This window comes from Gekko japonicus, unplaced genomic scaffold, assembly GCF_001447785.1.
Source record: "Gekko japonicus isolate JY-2015 unplaced genomic scaffold, Gekko_japonicus_V1.1 scaffold2713, whole genome shotgun sequence".
Classification (NCBI taxonomy): domain Eukaryota; kingdom Metazoa; phylum Chordata; class Lepidosauria; order Squamata; family Gekkonidae; genus Gekko; species Gekko japonicus.
The window spans coordinates 114,633-129,233 of NW_015165323.1; the positions used below are offsets into that span (position 1 = coordinate 114,633).

The 14,601-nt window shown below is 54.9% G+C and overlaps 1 protein-coding gene across 1 annotated transcript; it reads right to left on the bottom strand.

Annotated features, from left to right (window-relative positions):
* Nucleotides 1-6,169: 6,169 nt before the first annotated feature.
* On the bottom strand, nucleotides 6,170-14,299 carry WFIKKN1 (WAP, follistatin/kazal, immunoglobulin, kunitz and netrin domain containing 1). The gene is made up of 3 exons (XM_015410528.1): nucleotides 14,260-14,299; nucleotides 12,314-12,510; nucleotides 6,170-7,740 (listed from the first exon to the last, which is right to left on the bottom strand). Exons 1-3 carry the CDS (start codon nucleotides 14,297-14,299, stop codon nucleotides 6,247-6,249), a joined length of 1,731 nt encoding a protein of 576 aa, XP_015266014.1. The 3' UTR covers nucleotides 6,170-6,246.
* Nucleotides 14,300-14,601: the final 302 nt, after the last annotated feature.

Here is a 14,601-nt window from a genome sequence, read left to right on the forward strand (position 1 = left end):
AGAGCGGCTTGTCCCCTTGTGGATACAGAGTGAGGCCCCTGCCTGAGTGGAGTTGAACGGAGACAGACTTCCGGGGTCCTTTCTAAGCAAGCCAATATTTCCGTTCTGGCGAGCCCATCGGCTTTGAGACGCAGTGAAAATGGCCGCCGGCCTTCCAGTCCAAAACGAATCCCTCGCTTTCGTTTTAAGAGCAGACCTACACAGATCTGCCGATAGTCCTGGGATCTGTGCACATCTCATAGCCGATCTCCCCACACCCCGAAGGAGAAGGACGATTTCTGAAGGGATCCAAAAGACACATAAGCACACGGAGAACAAAACGGACAAAATCACGTTTCCTTCAATCCCTGGTGTGTTCGCTAATGGCTCTGTCCCTGACCTGCCAAAGAGAAAGCCTGGGTGAAATGCAAAAAATTCGGGATATAAACCAAATTAATTAATTAAAATAAATAAAAATACCTCTGAACCAGTGTTTCCTCTAAGCTGAGTGAGCGTGAGCTAGCTCACAGTTTTTTAGCCTCCGACTCACACATTTTTGCCTTAGCTCAGGAAGGAGGGCTCCAGAGCAAACTGATTTATGCAGTAGCCAAATCACCTGCTCACAACTTTAATGCTGGTAGCTCACAAAGTAGAATTTTTGCTCACAGGACTCCACAGCTTAGAGGGAGCATTGCTCTGAACCAAAGCAACCTCTCAGCAACAGCGTGAGACACAAATCCAGGAACCAAACCCTGCAATGAAGCTAGATGCTGACTTGGTTCTCCTGCAAAAGATCTTCAGTGGAAAAATCCAGCTCCTAGAGTGTGGAGTTAAAATTCATTGCTAAGTTCAACAGTATTAGCTCCTGAATCCTAACAAGAATCTAGAGTGGCTCACTAATAATACCTTCCATGACCTCCCCCTCCCAGGTGTGATTCAGGCTGTCTCCGTAGCTCATGTTGTTCCGTCCTGCACAACTGCTTGAAAGCTGGTAAAAAGTAAAGGTAAAGGTTCCTTTGCTGCATGCCCTCCCCCACCCAGGTGTGATTCAGGTTGTCTCCGTAGCTCATGTTGTTCCATCCTGCACAACTGCTTGAAAGCTGGCAAAAAGTAAAGGTAAAGGTTTCCCTTGCTCGAAAGCCAGTCGAATCCGACTCTAGGGATGCGGTGCTCATCTCCGTTTCCAAGCCGCAGAGCCAGCGCTGTCCGAAGACGTTTCCGTGGTCATGTGGCCGGCATGACTAAACACTGTTCGCTTCCCACCGAAGTGGTCCCTATTTATCTCCTTGCATTTTCTTGCTTTCGAACTGCTAGGTTGGCAGGAGCTGGAACTAGAGACGGGAGCTCACTCCGTCATGCGGCACACTCGGGTCTCGACCTGAACTACCGACCTTCCACAGCCTGCAGTTCAGCATCTTCACCACTTGAGCCACCGCAGCTCTGTGAAAGCTGGTACTGTTTGGTCTATTAATGGCTGGTTATTTGATGTTTCTGTTATAACAGGATGTCTTATACCTGCTAGCCACTTTGGGTGTCCTTTGGGCAGAAAGGTGGGATATAAATATTAACAAAAAAGAGCATTAATCTTACTTTGCCTGACTGTTAACAGATGACACCGACGTCTCGTCGTAATATCTCAAGGTAAATGCATTCATGGAGGTATGCTCCAATGCATCTGATGAAGGAAAGCTTAAGATGGAAGAAGTTCTGTTCAAGGTCCCACTGAACTAGTGTTTTACTTTCCCAACAGAGGAAGGGGAATTTTGAAGGCAGCCCCATATCCAAAGTGGGGGGGGGGCAGGGGTGTGTGTACCCCTGACGTGGTGACGTCACTTGTCAGGGGTCTGCACCTCCTGCCCCCTGCTGAAACGTGACGTGAAGGAGGGCTGCGGCGCTGGGAGATGCATCCGGTGGCCAGGCCCACGCACAGCGCGATCAGGTCACTGCTGAACGCGACTGACCCCAGTGTGGCGGAATTGCCCACGCAGCCCGACACCAGCACAGCCACGAAACATATCTTTTCATAGCTGCTTGACAGGGAGGAGGTCCCGATGACTGGTGCCAGAGCTCCCCCGTTCCCGCTCCCTGGGTCGCCCAGTCCTCACCTGGCTGTAGCTCCCACCTGTCGGCTGCGCAGTGTGGAGCCTTCAGCGCCCGAGAAAGTTCGGTGGTTCTTGCAGCCGATCTTAAAATGCATGAAGGGGATAATGAATGGAGCCACCGAGGCTCCTGCGCCGCTTGGCCCCTCCCTCCCCGCCCACCAGCCCGAACCGTCAACCTGGTGAGCTCTTTGTCGGCAGGGCTCCCCTCTCCCTCCCCTCCCGCTCGGCCCCAGCAGAACAGCCGGAGCCAGTGAGGACACAGCAGGCAGGGGGAAGGACCACAGTGCACCAGGGATGGGTCGGCCTGGCATCCTCGCGGCGCGGGGCATTGCCCCCAAATGCCCCCCCCCACACGATGGCTACGGGCCTGTTTAGAAGAAAGGTAGTACTCAATATTAACACCAATCAAAAGGACACAAACAGATTGCAATAATGTCTGGGGGGGGGACAAGAAGGGGTGGAATCAAGTACAGGAGAAATGGTTACATATGCAGATCAGTGTTCCCTCTAAGCTGAGTGAGTGTGAGCTAGCTCACATTTTTTTAGCCTCCAGCTCACACATTTTTGTCTCAGCTCAGGAAGGATGGGGCTCCAGAGCAAACTAGGTTATGCAGCAGCCAAATCGCTCGCTCACAACTTTAATGCCGGTGTAGCTCACAAAGAAGAATTTTTGCTTACAGCTTAGAGGGGACATTGATGCAGATCCACAGAACTGGGGCACTTTAACAGGCCCCCCGAATTAACTCTGCCTTGGTGAGATGCCGCACATCCAGCTGGGGCTGACTGGCCTTTTGGCCACAACTCAGAGCCAATGCCTCCCTCTACGCTGCGGAGTCTCGTGAGCAAAAATCCTACTTTGTGAGCTACCGGCATTAAAGTTGTGAGCGAGCGATTGGGCTGCTGCATAAATCAGTTTGCCCTGGAGCCCCATCCTTCCTGAGCTCAGACAAAAATGTGTGAGCCTGAGGCTAAAGAACTGCGAGCCAGCTCACATTAACTCAGCTTAGAGGGAACTCTACCTCCAGCTAAGACGCGCCCTCTGTGCAGACCTTGTCCTTCCTCTGCCCAGCAGAGTTGGAAGCAAGCGGCTTTTCCTCCAACAGAAGGATGGTTCTGGCTGCAGGAAGGCTTCCAACTTTGGTGAGTGGACGGATAAGATACAAGCCACAGGTTTTATTCCAAGAATCTCTGAAAACTGGCCTGAGACCAGGGGTCATTTCCTGCAGGAGCGCACAGGAGCGGAGCTCCGGCAGTAAAGAGCCCAGGGGGCGGGCACATGCAACAAGCCCCGCCCCTTCTTTGCTTCTCTCCCTCTTTTCCTCCTTCTTTCCTTCTCTTTCTTTTCCTCCTTTTTCCTTCTTTCTTTCCCTCTCTCCTTCTTTCCCTCTTTCTCTCCTTATTTCTGTCTCTCCCTCTTTCTTTCCCTCCTTCTTTCCTTCTCTCTCTGCACAGATCTGTGCGAGGGCAGATCTGTGCGTCCTCTCCCCAGCTAGCAATCCAAAACAGTCCAGTGGCACCTTTAAGGCCAAGTTTTATTCAGGTACAAGCTCTCCCTCCTCTGTGAGGGCAGATCTGCACGTTCCTCCCCCCCCCCGAATAGCTAGCAATTCAAAACAGTCCAGTGGAGCCTGAGCGGTGGGCGTTGCCTTCTGACACACTTCCGGTGATGTCAGGGGGTGTGGCATATGCAAATGAGTTATGCTAATGAGTTATGCTAATGAGCTCCTGCACCTCTTTTTCTACGAAATGACCCCTGCCTGAGACTATCAACCCCCCCACCCCCAGTCCTGTCCTATAATTTTAACAAGTGGCTGTTTCAAGTCCAGAGGGCCACCTCAGTCAGCCCTTCGGGGGCTTCACACAACCTCTTCACTTTTATGGTAACCCAAAGAACTGGGACTTCCCATTGTTTTAAACAGTCCTGCTTCAAAATTTAGAACCTGACTAAACCGCATGTTTGTCGTTCTAGAGGTAGGTTAGGCTGAAAGGATGTGACTGGTCCAAGACCACCCCAGTGAGCTTCCACAGCAAGATGGGGAATCAGACTTGGGCTTCCCAGACCCAACTCTGCAGCTCTAACCACCACATCACACGGGCTGTTGAAGAGTAGCAAGCAGCCAGGCCTAGTTGAGTTGTGCAGACGGGGTGGTATCATGTCACTCAGAGGCTGCTGCTAGGCCCAGGTGGGACCCGTTGTTCTCCCAGAACGACAAACTGAGATCTGTGACCTCCTGGAGAAAATGGCTGCTTTGGACGCCAAGCAAAATGTCCAGCAATTTCCCAATCTGGAGCTGGCAACCTTGAATTGGCCCTCAAGAGGCCAAAACTGCCCTGGAAAGGGCTGTGACCTCTCAACCTGCCTTCTTACTCACAGAAACCCAGCCTGAAAAGCTGTGGTTGCCTAGCAACAGCCACTGAGGGCTTCTGTTTCTTAAAGCTACAACATGCTCCATTTTTGTGTTGTTGTTTTTTAAAAGAACCATTGATGTGTGGGAGTTTCTTTTGTTTTTTTGAGTGTTTTTTTTTTAAATTTCAGGTATTTCTGCAAACCTGGGGCTCTTTTCAGGTGTGTAGAAAGATCTGTCTTGCCCATTCATGGTTCCAATAACCAGATTTAAGTATCCTCAGATTTGGCCAACTTCACTATTTTGTGTATAGATATTTCACTTTTCTCACTGAATCAGGAGTTTATGCATTGTTACATATGGTGTCTTTATCTCACTGACTTCTGTGTTGGGAGAACTACCGTAGGCACAGATTACACCAAGGATCACCAACCTTCCTGATCCTGTGGGCACCCTTTGGAATCCTGACACACAGTGGTAGGTGCAACCGTAAAATGGCTGTCACAGGAAGCAAAGCACACTACACAGAGGAAGCCCACGTGCATAAGTGAAGAGGAGTGATTTTAAAAATACACTGGGAAAGAAGAGTAACCAACACGATGCGATGATAGCAGCATGCCCATGGGGCAAATTTTTTTCTGGTGGGCCTGAAGTTCTCCGTGCAGAAAGAAGAGCCATCTGGCCAATAGAAAGCTGTTACCAGGATAGATCTCTAAACTGGGGCCTGAAGTTCTCAGTGCAGAAAGAAAAGCCATCTGGCCAATAGAAAGCTGTTAACCAGGATAGATCTCTAAACTGCAAGCTGTCAACCACTTTAGATGACAGTTCTCAGCTGCTGCAAGTTAATCACTTCTGCCAGCCTAAGCAACAATTCTGATAACAGGCCGGCAGGTGGGGGTGATGACTTCTAGAGTCGAGAAAACTTAGGCAGAAAAGCTCTCTTTATGGAGACCGGCTGCTTGACAAGGAGGTAGAAGGGACCCTAGAGGTCACCTACTCCAACCCCTTTGGTCAGTGCGGGAATCAGTCAACTACGGCACCCCACTCTGCTTAAAGGAGCACACGCCTTTAAAAAAAATGTTTTAAAAGGATTGAAAAGAAGCATTTACAGAAGAAATTCTTGTGGGGCTGTGCCTTTATGAAAGGGGACGGAGCCCCCCAAGCCCACACCGTAGCCACTGCCTGGATAGCAGCTGACGTTGAGCGGACCCCAACGGCCAATCAGAAGTTCTGCAGGACAAGAGCCCCACTTGGTGGCTGCCGGGAAAGGTGTCAGCGGGCGCCAGGTCCGTGTTGGGGACCCCTGTGTTATACAAAACAGCTTGATACTTTTTGTTTACTGTAAAGCAAAAGAATAATAAAATCTTTATTAAAAAAAAAAAAAATGCAAAACCCAAATGTGGACCCCGCCCCGGGCCCAAACAACAAATCCAAGAAAGGACACAGACGGAAGATAAGAAGTCATGCCTGGGGGGGGAGGGAACACAAAAGTCCTTTTTAATTTTTACACGAGCCAGGTCAGGGTGGTACAAAGGCACAAAGAGATAAATTACGGCTCACGCAAAAACAGACAAATAGGTAGTTACAAGCATAGTGGCGCTCGTTATAACAGACAAGCGGAGATAAATGCAACATGTTCAAAAACGAGAGGTCGGGCCACAGAGCCGGCCCGCCGCGGGGAGGGCGTCACCATTCATTCTTGTCCATCCCTTCAGAGACACGTGAGGTTTCTAAGAGAAGCGGCCCCACCCGATTTGGCATAAACGCAAGGGGGGGGTTGTGTCGTGCCCTCCCTTGTCCACAGTGGAAAGCCACCAACACTAGTCCCGGAACCGGTCAAGAAGCTCGCAGGTCTTTTTCTCCAGAAGTTCTTGGATCTTCTTGACCCGCTTGTCGTTGGCGGCCCGGACGTAGCTGTCAGCGTCGAGAACCGCCATACCATCGTGCACCTCCCCCATGATGATGAGGGGCCCGTCCTCGGCCGTCATATTGGGACAGGGGCAGCTCCAGTCCATATCTGACAAGGTCACCTCCAAGTACTTGATGTCGAACAACTTGAGGCCCATCTTCTCGTCCTTCAAGATGTCGTCCAGCGCAAAGCGGGCAATGCCGGAGTCCTGGTCTTCCACGACCTCCATCAGCCGGCCCACGATGGCAAAGTCGCTGCGACACAGGCTCGACACCATCTTGCTCTTCAGGCGGCACGCCTTGCACCGCGAGGCCTTGAGGAAGGGGCACACGTCCTCGCAACTCTCCCTGCTGTCAAAGTTGTTCTCGTTGCCGTCGCAGCCCCCGTAGATGAAGGAATGGCACCGTTTCATCAGGCGGTCGTAGGCCCAGCGGGGCTCCCAGTCCTTGCAGGGGCCCTGCACCACGGGAAGGGAGCACGGGTCGACGACGCCATCGGCGCAGGCCAGGCGGCACTCCTCGTAGGTGTCGAAGCGGTTCCGGTTACCGCCGCACCCTCCGTAGCGGAATGTGACACAGGACCCCTTCTTTGAGTCAAAATGCCAGCGGACGCGGTGGGCCTCGCAGTCCCGTTTATCCGGTTCCTTCAGGCACTCTCCGGGAGGGAGCCGCGGGACACCGGGCGCCCTCGCCTCCCACCCGGAGCGCTCCCTCTCGACAACCGAAAGGGGGAAGTCTGCTCGGAGGAGGCCGGCGGCGTTCCTGGCTGTGCAGGTGTAGACTCCGGCATCCTCCGGCTGCGCGTTGTAGACCACCAGCTGCCCAATGTTGGTCACGACCACGTTGCCGTACATCCGGTCGGGGCGCATGATGAAGTTCTCCTGCCGGTCGCTCTGCTTCTCCCACGTGATCTCAGGGCGCGGCCGCCCGCTCACATCGCAGTGGAAGCTGACGGTCCCGCCCACGTACACTGACCGGTGAAAAGGGCTGTTGTAGAGTGCCGGAGGGATGGGTGCCTCCGCGGCCGCTCCAGGGGTCGGGCGAGCCGTCGTCTCCGTCGGCGCCGGGCTGGCGTCGGGCCAGGCGAAAATGTACTTGCAAGGGACCACGGCCAGGCCGACGCCCCGGATGCAGGCCTCGGCATCCATGTAGCACTTGTTGTAGTAGGTGAGTCCGTCAGAGGCGCAGGTGAAGTTGGGCTCCTTCTCGCACCGGTCTTTGCACTTGCAGACGGGCTGCCCGTCCCAGACGTCGCAGTCCGAGCCCTGCTGGGTGCACACAAAGCTCTCGCACGTGGCCTCCCGCGCCAGCTCCGGCGGCGACAGGCTTCCGTCGGCATAGCGGGCGGCCACGCAGCTCTTCAGGCCGCAGACGTTGGTGCAGCATTTCTCAAAGCCTTCGCAGTCCTGTGGGGGAAGCGAGAACAGACACTGAAACTCCAGCCCCGCGATCTGAGGTCCTCCCCTCCAGACCAGGCCTCCCACAAGCTGTGGCCTTCGCTTCATCGCAAGGCTATTGCACTGTGAACCGGACCTTCGGTGACAACAGAACCTCTCTCTAGAACAGAGGTGTCAAGCTCATTTGTTATGAGGGCCAGGTCTGACAGGAATGTCACTAGCCGCGTGTGCCATAAAATGTAAGGCCAGGTACGGGAGATATAAAATTTATAAAAGACACGGGCAAACCCAGTTAACGATTTTTTTTTTACTCAAAATACAGACAAAAGCAGTTGATTCCTTGCAGTGACAGCAACTGATTTACTGGGGACCCACGAAAGCCCAAATAGATGTATTTAATCATATGCAGGACTAGGTTTTCCCCAAGGGATACCATAAATGGGGGAGCACCGTACGTTTCCATACATACCAGTTGCTTGCGGGCCGGGCAAGAAGCCCCGGGTGGGCCGGTTACGGCCCCGGGGCCTTATGCCTGACACCCCTGCTCTAGAAGCGTGCCGATCCTATAACTGCCCTCTCAAATTCAACCAGCACTTTCACACAGCCGTTTCACTACACAAAGACTCTGAGTCCCTAACGCTAACCCCACAGCACTAGGGCTGTTTTCGTGCAGTAAAGGTGTGTTATCACTTCTCCCCCCCCTTTTTTTCCCGGCAAGTCATAGAATTATAGAATCAAGAGTTGGAAGGGACCTCCAGGGTCATCTAGTCCTGCACAAAGCTGCACAGTTGACCGGGGTTTGCACACGATTGTGCGTACATGACCGAGAGCTGATGGTCTGAGAGCAGTGTTTGGCGTACAGTCCTGACAGTCAGAGGGCAAAGCGGAACTTTGCCCTCTGACTGTCACGGCACTGTTCCTGCACAAAGCAGGAAATTCACAAATACCTCCCCCTCCACACACACAGTGACCACCGTTCCACGCGCAGAATATGGCAAAAAAACCCTCCAGAAGAAGAGATTGGATTTATACCCCGCCCTTCACTACCCAAAGGTGTCTCAGAGCGGCTTACAAACTCCTTTCCCTTCCCCTCCCCACAACAGACACCCTGGGAGGTAGGTGGGGCTGAGAGAGCTCTTGACAGAAACAGCTCTTTTTTCAAGAACAGCTCTTATCAGAACTGTGGCTTGCCCAAGGGCATCCAGCAGGTGCAAGTGGCGGAGTGGGGAATCAAACCCGGTTCTCCCAGATTAGAGTCCGCCTGCACTTAATCACGACACCAAACAGGCTCTCCTGGATTGCTTCCTGACCCCAAAGTGGCAATCAGTTTTCCCCTGGGCATGTAAAAAGGGCCACAAGAACTAAGCACTGAGGCAACCCCTCCTGCCTTCCCTCTCGTGATCTGCGCCCAAGTTCACAGAATCCGCATTGCTGTCAGACTCTGCTTGAAAACCTCCAAAGAAGGAGAGCCCGCCACCTCCTCCCCCTGAGGAAGCCTGTTCCACTGAGAAACCGCTCAAACTGTCCGGAAGTCCTTCCTAATGTTCAGCTGAAAACTCTTCTGATTTAATTTCAACCCACTGGTTCTGATCTAACCTTCTGGGGCAACAGAAAACAACTCCACGGCCATTGTTCCCTCTAAGCTGAGTTAGTGTGAGCTAGCTCACGATTTTTTAGCCTCCGGCTCGCATATTTTTGCCTTCGCTCAGGAAGGGATGGCACCAGAGCAAACTAATTTTATGCAGGAGCCAAATCATTCGCTCACAGCTTTTAATACCAGTAGCTCACAAAGTAGAATGTTGGCTCACAAGACTCCACAGCTTAGAGGGAACATTGTACCACGGCCTCCTCTAGATGGCAGCCAACAGTCACAGGCAACTGAGGCTGACGCCTCATGAGATTTTTACGGCAAGAGATGCTCAGAGGCGGTTTGGCCTCGCCTGCCTCTGCACAGCCACCCTAGACTTCCTTGGCGGCCTCCCGCCCAAGGACTACCCAGGGCTGACCTGGCTTAGCTTCTGAGATCAGAGGAGATCGGGCAGTCCTGGGCTATCCAAGTCAGGGCATCGCGCCTTCTATGCCTCGAGAATCCCAGACAGGGAGCCCTGTGAAGTTTGCAGCAGGAGAACATCCCAGGAGGTGTGTGTGTGCCCCCCCCCACTGTAACCTTTTCCAGGGTCAGCCGTCACTCCGCCAGATGCACGGCAGCAGCTGTACGGCAGTCAAACTGATTTACATCTGTCGCAGGAAGAGGCGTGTGTGTGACGAGGGGGTTAAAAAAGAGGCGGCTTCAAAGCCAGACACAACAGTCATCACTCAAGGCACTGTTCCTGCCCGGGAGCGGACCCGCATGGATTGGAGGACCTCTGGCACGCATTCCCTTCTCAGTGCAGCCCACCCGGATCCCGAGACCAATGTTCCCTCTAAGCTGTGGAGTCTTGTGAGCAAAAGTTCCACTTTGTGAGCTACTGGCATTAAAGTTGTGAGCGAGCGATTTGGCTGCTGCATAAATCAGTTTGCTCTGGGGCCGTCCTTCCTGAGCGAAGGCAAAAATGTGTGCGCCGGAGGCTTAAAAAACTGTGAGCCGGCACACTCACTCAGCGTAGAGCGAACACTGCCCGAGACACGGGCTTATCCACTTGGCTGGGGTCAGAAGGGGACACTTATCCACTTGGCTGGGGTCAGAAGGGGACACCAGGAACGTCGCACACCGATGGACCTCGTGTCTCCCCAAGGATTTGTGCGAAGGAAGTTCCGCTTTGCCCTCTGACTGTCAGGACTGTACGCCAAACACTGCTCTCAGACTATCAGCTCTCGGCCATGTACGCACAATCGTGTGCAAACCCCGGTCAACTGTGCAGCAATTCTCCTCACTCGGCACGCTGACACAGAGCAGCAAGTACAGGACCGTGCAGCAGCCTTCGCCTCGCTCTCTGACGCATTTTACGCTCTACTCTGTTCCTTTATCCTCCCCTTGGAAAGGTGGTTCTACCTCAGGACTGGCCCTGCCTTTTCTGGTCCAAGGTGAACAACAGGAACGCTTACTAATTCGCCTTCCCCTGGGAAGATAAATAGGTACCGCTTCAGTGGGAAGGGAACAGCGTTCCGTGCGCCTCGGTGTTGAGTCACGCCGGCCACATGACCACGGAAACGTCTTCGGACAGCGCTGGCTCTTCGGCTTGGAAACGGAGACGAGCACCGCAACCCTAGAGTCAGACTCGACTGGCTTTCGAGCAAGGAAACCTTTACCTTTTTAAAACGGTCTGAACTCCCAGGCAGCCAGCCGTAGGGAATAACACAGAGAAGAAAAGCAGAGTGGGGGTTGAGAGGGAGGCCCAAGAGTAGCAGGGCCACAAAACTGTCCACCTGGCAGCAAGCCACGATCTTCAAAGGCAGACGGGCAATCCCCGCACAGGTTTTTGTGCCTACAGGGAAGTGGTTTCACTGGGGCCGGCCCGCTGGCTGGAGGACTAATTAAGCAGCCAACAAGGAAGGCTACATCCCCCCACACACAGGCTGCACCTTAAAGTGAGACCCCTCCTATCTGGTGGCAGCATTCGGGGATCTCAGGCAAATGGGCATCTGCAGCTGTGCGATGCCAGGGACAGAGTTCCCTCTAAGCTGAGTTTAGTGTGAGCTAAAAAGGTAAAGGTAAAGGTCTCCCTTGCTCGAAAGCCAGTTGAGTCCGACTCTAGGGTTGCGGTGCTCATCTCCGTTTCCAAACCGAAGAGCCAGCGCTGTCCGAAGACGTTTCCGTGGTCATGCGGCCGGCATGACTAAGCACCAAGGCGCACGGAACGCTGTTATCTTCCCACCGAAGTGGTCCCTATTTATCTCCTTGCAATGTCTTGCTTTCGAACTGCTAGGTTGGCAGGAGCTGGAACTAGAGACGGGAGCTCACCCCGTCATGCGGCGCACTCGGGTCTCGAACTGCTGAACTACTGACCTTCCATAGTCTGCAGTTCAGCGTCTTCACCACTTGAGCCACCACAGCTCCAAATATGTGTGAGCTAGCTCACAGGTTTCTTTAGCCTCTGGCTCGCACCTTTTTGTCTGAGCTCAGGAAGGATGCGTCCAGAGGAAACTCATGGACGCAGCGGCCAAATGGCTGGCTCGCCACTTGGCTCACAAAGTAGGATGTTTGCTCACAGGACTCCGCCGCTTAGAGGGAGGCATGGGGCCAGGGATCAACCCCCCCCCCCCGCGCCTTCCGCACAGAAGCCACGTGCTCTGCCTCCAAGGTGCCGGTGGCCTTCTGCCTCCTTTGCCCCCCTCCCCCCCAAAAGGGGCATGCTTGCATTCAAGGACCCCCCACCAGTGTTCCCTCTAAGCTGAGTGTGTGTGAGCTAACTCACAGTTTTTTAGCCTCCGGCTCACACATTTTTTGTCTTAGCTCAGGAAGGAGGGGGCTCCAGAGCAAACTGATTGATGCAGCAGCCAAATCGCTCGCTCACAACTTTAACGCCAGTAGCTCACAAAGGAGAATTTGTGCTCACCAGACTCCACAGCTTAGAGGGAGCATTGCGCCCCCACCCACCCCCACCGGCCGGGCGCGAGGAGAGGAGCGGGGTCCCTCACTCACCGGGTCGTCGTGGCACTCCCTCTCGCAGGTGCTCTGGGCGTCGACCCAGAGGTTGGGGTTGAGCTGGTTGGGGCAGACGCCGGGGTGGGCGGGCGGCAAGGCGGACGCCGCCTCGCCTCCTCCGGGCTCCCTGGGCCAGAGAGGCATCCGGCGGCGGCAGGCGGCTCGACGGCTCTTCTCCCCCACCCCGGCCCGGGCTGGCGGGCGGGGGGAGCGCGTCTCCCACCTCGCCTGGTGCGGCAGACAAAACAACCCCAGGCGCAAAGGAGAGCGAGCGGGGAGGCAGGAGGGCGCCCTCGCCGTCTAAAGCGCGTCTAAAGCCTCTCCTCCGCTTCCCCTCCTCGCCAAAGCTCCGCTCCGCTCATCCCGGCCTCCACGCCACGTGCAGCTCGGCGCCGCCAGGACCCCACGGAGGCCCGCCGGCCACACGGCATCTCCCCCGACGGCTCCCGTCTTCAAGCGCTCCTCCTCGGGAGACGGGGTGGGGTGGGGAGGGGGGCTCTCGCTCGGGTCTGCCCCTTCCCTCTCCCTCCTCCTGCAGTTCTGCAGCTCCTTCCCCGGCCAAATTTAAGAGTTCTTACATCTCCTCCCCCCCCCCCCCCCAAAAAGGGGGGGGGTGGGGCCCCCCTCCCCGGCGGGGAGGTTGGTCCAGGTCAGAAGCAGCCGTGCAAAGAAAGCACAAACAAGCCACAAATTAGAAAAACACACACACCCAACCCAGGGAGGGGAAGACAAATGCAGACACTCTCCCAACTCTTGTCTTCAGCAGGGGTTGGGGAGTACCCGCAGGCACGTCCAATCCCCGGTCAGTGCAAAGGGTTATAAAGCGGCCCAGGGGTAGGGGTGTGGGTGTGTGCGTGTGGGGGGGAGATAGGGGGAGAAGAGGAAGGGGAGGGGGGCCCTGTAACCTGAACCTCTTCCCCTCTCACCGACGGATGCCGTCTGGGAGTTTGGAATGGAACGGGGCTACTGACCTCAGACTCTAACCCTGTCTGGGTTGATCGACTGGACAAACACGAAGAGGGGACCAAAGGGGGAGGGAGGGAAACGCAGTGAAATGCCTCCAGAGAGAGGGAGAGAGAGACTGACCCACAGAGCAGGGGGAATTCTTCCAGGATGAGAGAACACCCAGAGGCTTCTTGGCCACCAGAAGAGAGCCCGAACTGATTGTCCCTTGCAGGGCTCTGGCAAGGCCAGACCTCTCGAAAGGTCTCCAGACACATTTCAGGGACGGCCTTTCTGCATCGGGTCTCTTCGCTCGACGCGTCCACACGCCCGGACCCCAATCTGCAGCCAAAACAGAAGGCGCTCAGCTGGCGAGGGAGGGTGGGGAAACAACGCTCTGGGTGGCTTTGGGTGGGCAGGAATTTAAGAGGCTGAGCCTCCATGCACAGGGGCAGTGCACCCCACCCCCCGGTGCGCCAAAGGGGAGGACACGCTGGCTTTGGCTCGGCTCCAGGACAGCAACATATGCACCAGAGAGGGGGCATGAAGGGCAAAAACGCTGGTAAAAACCTGCTCCACACATCTCCCGTGGTCATCTTGTCAAGATACAAGATACACGCCATCCCCCCTCTACACAAGTTATACTGAACCCATTCCAGGTCCACGGCTGGCAGAAACCGACTAGGCCGATGGCTCTGAGCGAGGCTTCCTCAATGGCTGCTTCCGACTGTTGGGCTGGGCTGGGCTGGGCGGCCTGCAATCGAAGCGATGGGAACTTTCCACCGACACAGCAGAGACCGGGACAGCTCTGCAGACGTCAGCTTGGACCAGCCAGAGGCAGGAGGGCGCAGCAGAAGACCTCCCGGTTCCCCGGCCGGACCTGCACAGGTAAAAATCACAGCAGAAGTGACCCGACAGCACAACCCTCACTCGCCACGCCAACGGCCCAAGGGTTCAGCGAGGCCTGGGCCAGAACTGCGCCGTCACAAACACACACTGACCTTGGCGGGCTGCCGACGGCGGCACATCGTCCTCCGGCATCCGGCACGGGTGTCCGTAACAGAGAACGGCTGCCTTTACAGCCCGCTGTGCAACCTGGGAAACGCATGGAGCGGCTTAGATTTCTCTTTTGGAAATGGGGGGGGGGACACGGCCCAGGCAATTCGACTGAACAAAGCGATGTCAGACGGCCAGTGAGCGCCAAATGAGGTTTTGATCTGCAAACGCTGCAATTTCACTGCAAGAAGGAACCCGCTGAGTGGAGATGGGATCGGGATCAACAGCACCGGTGCAAGGAAGACGGCCTCTCTCAGGCACCTTTAAGAACATAAGAGAGAAGCCAA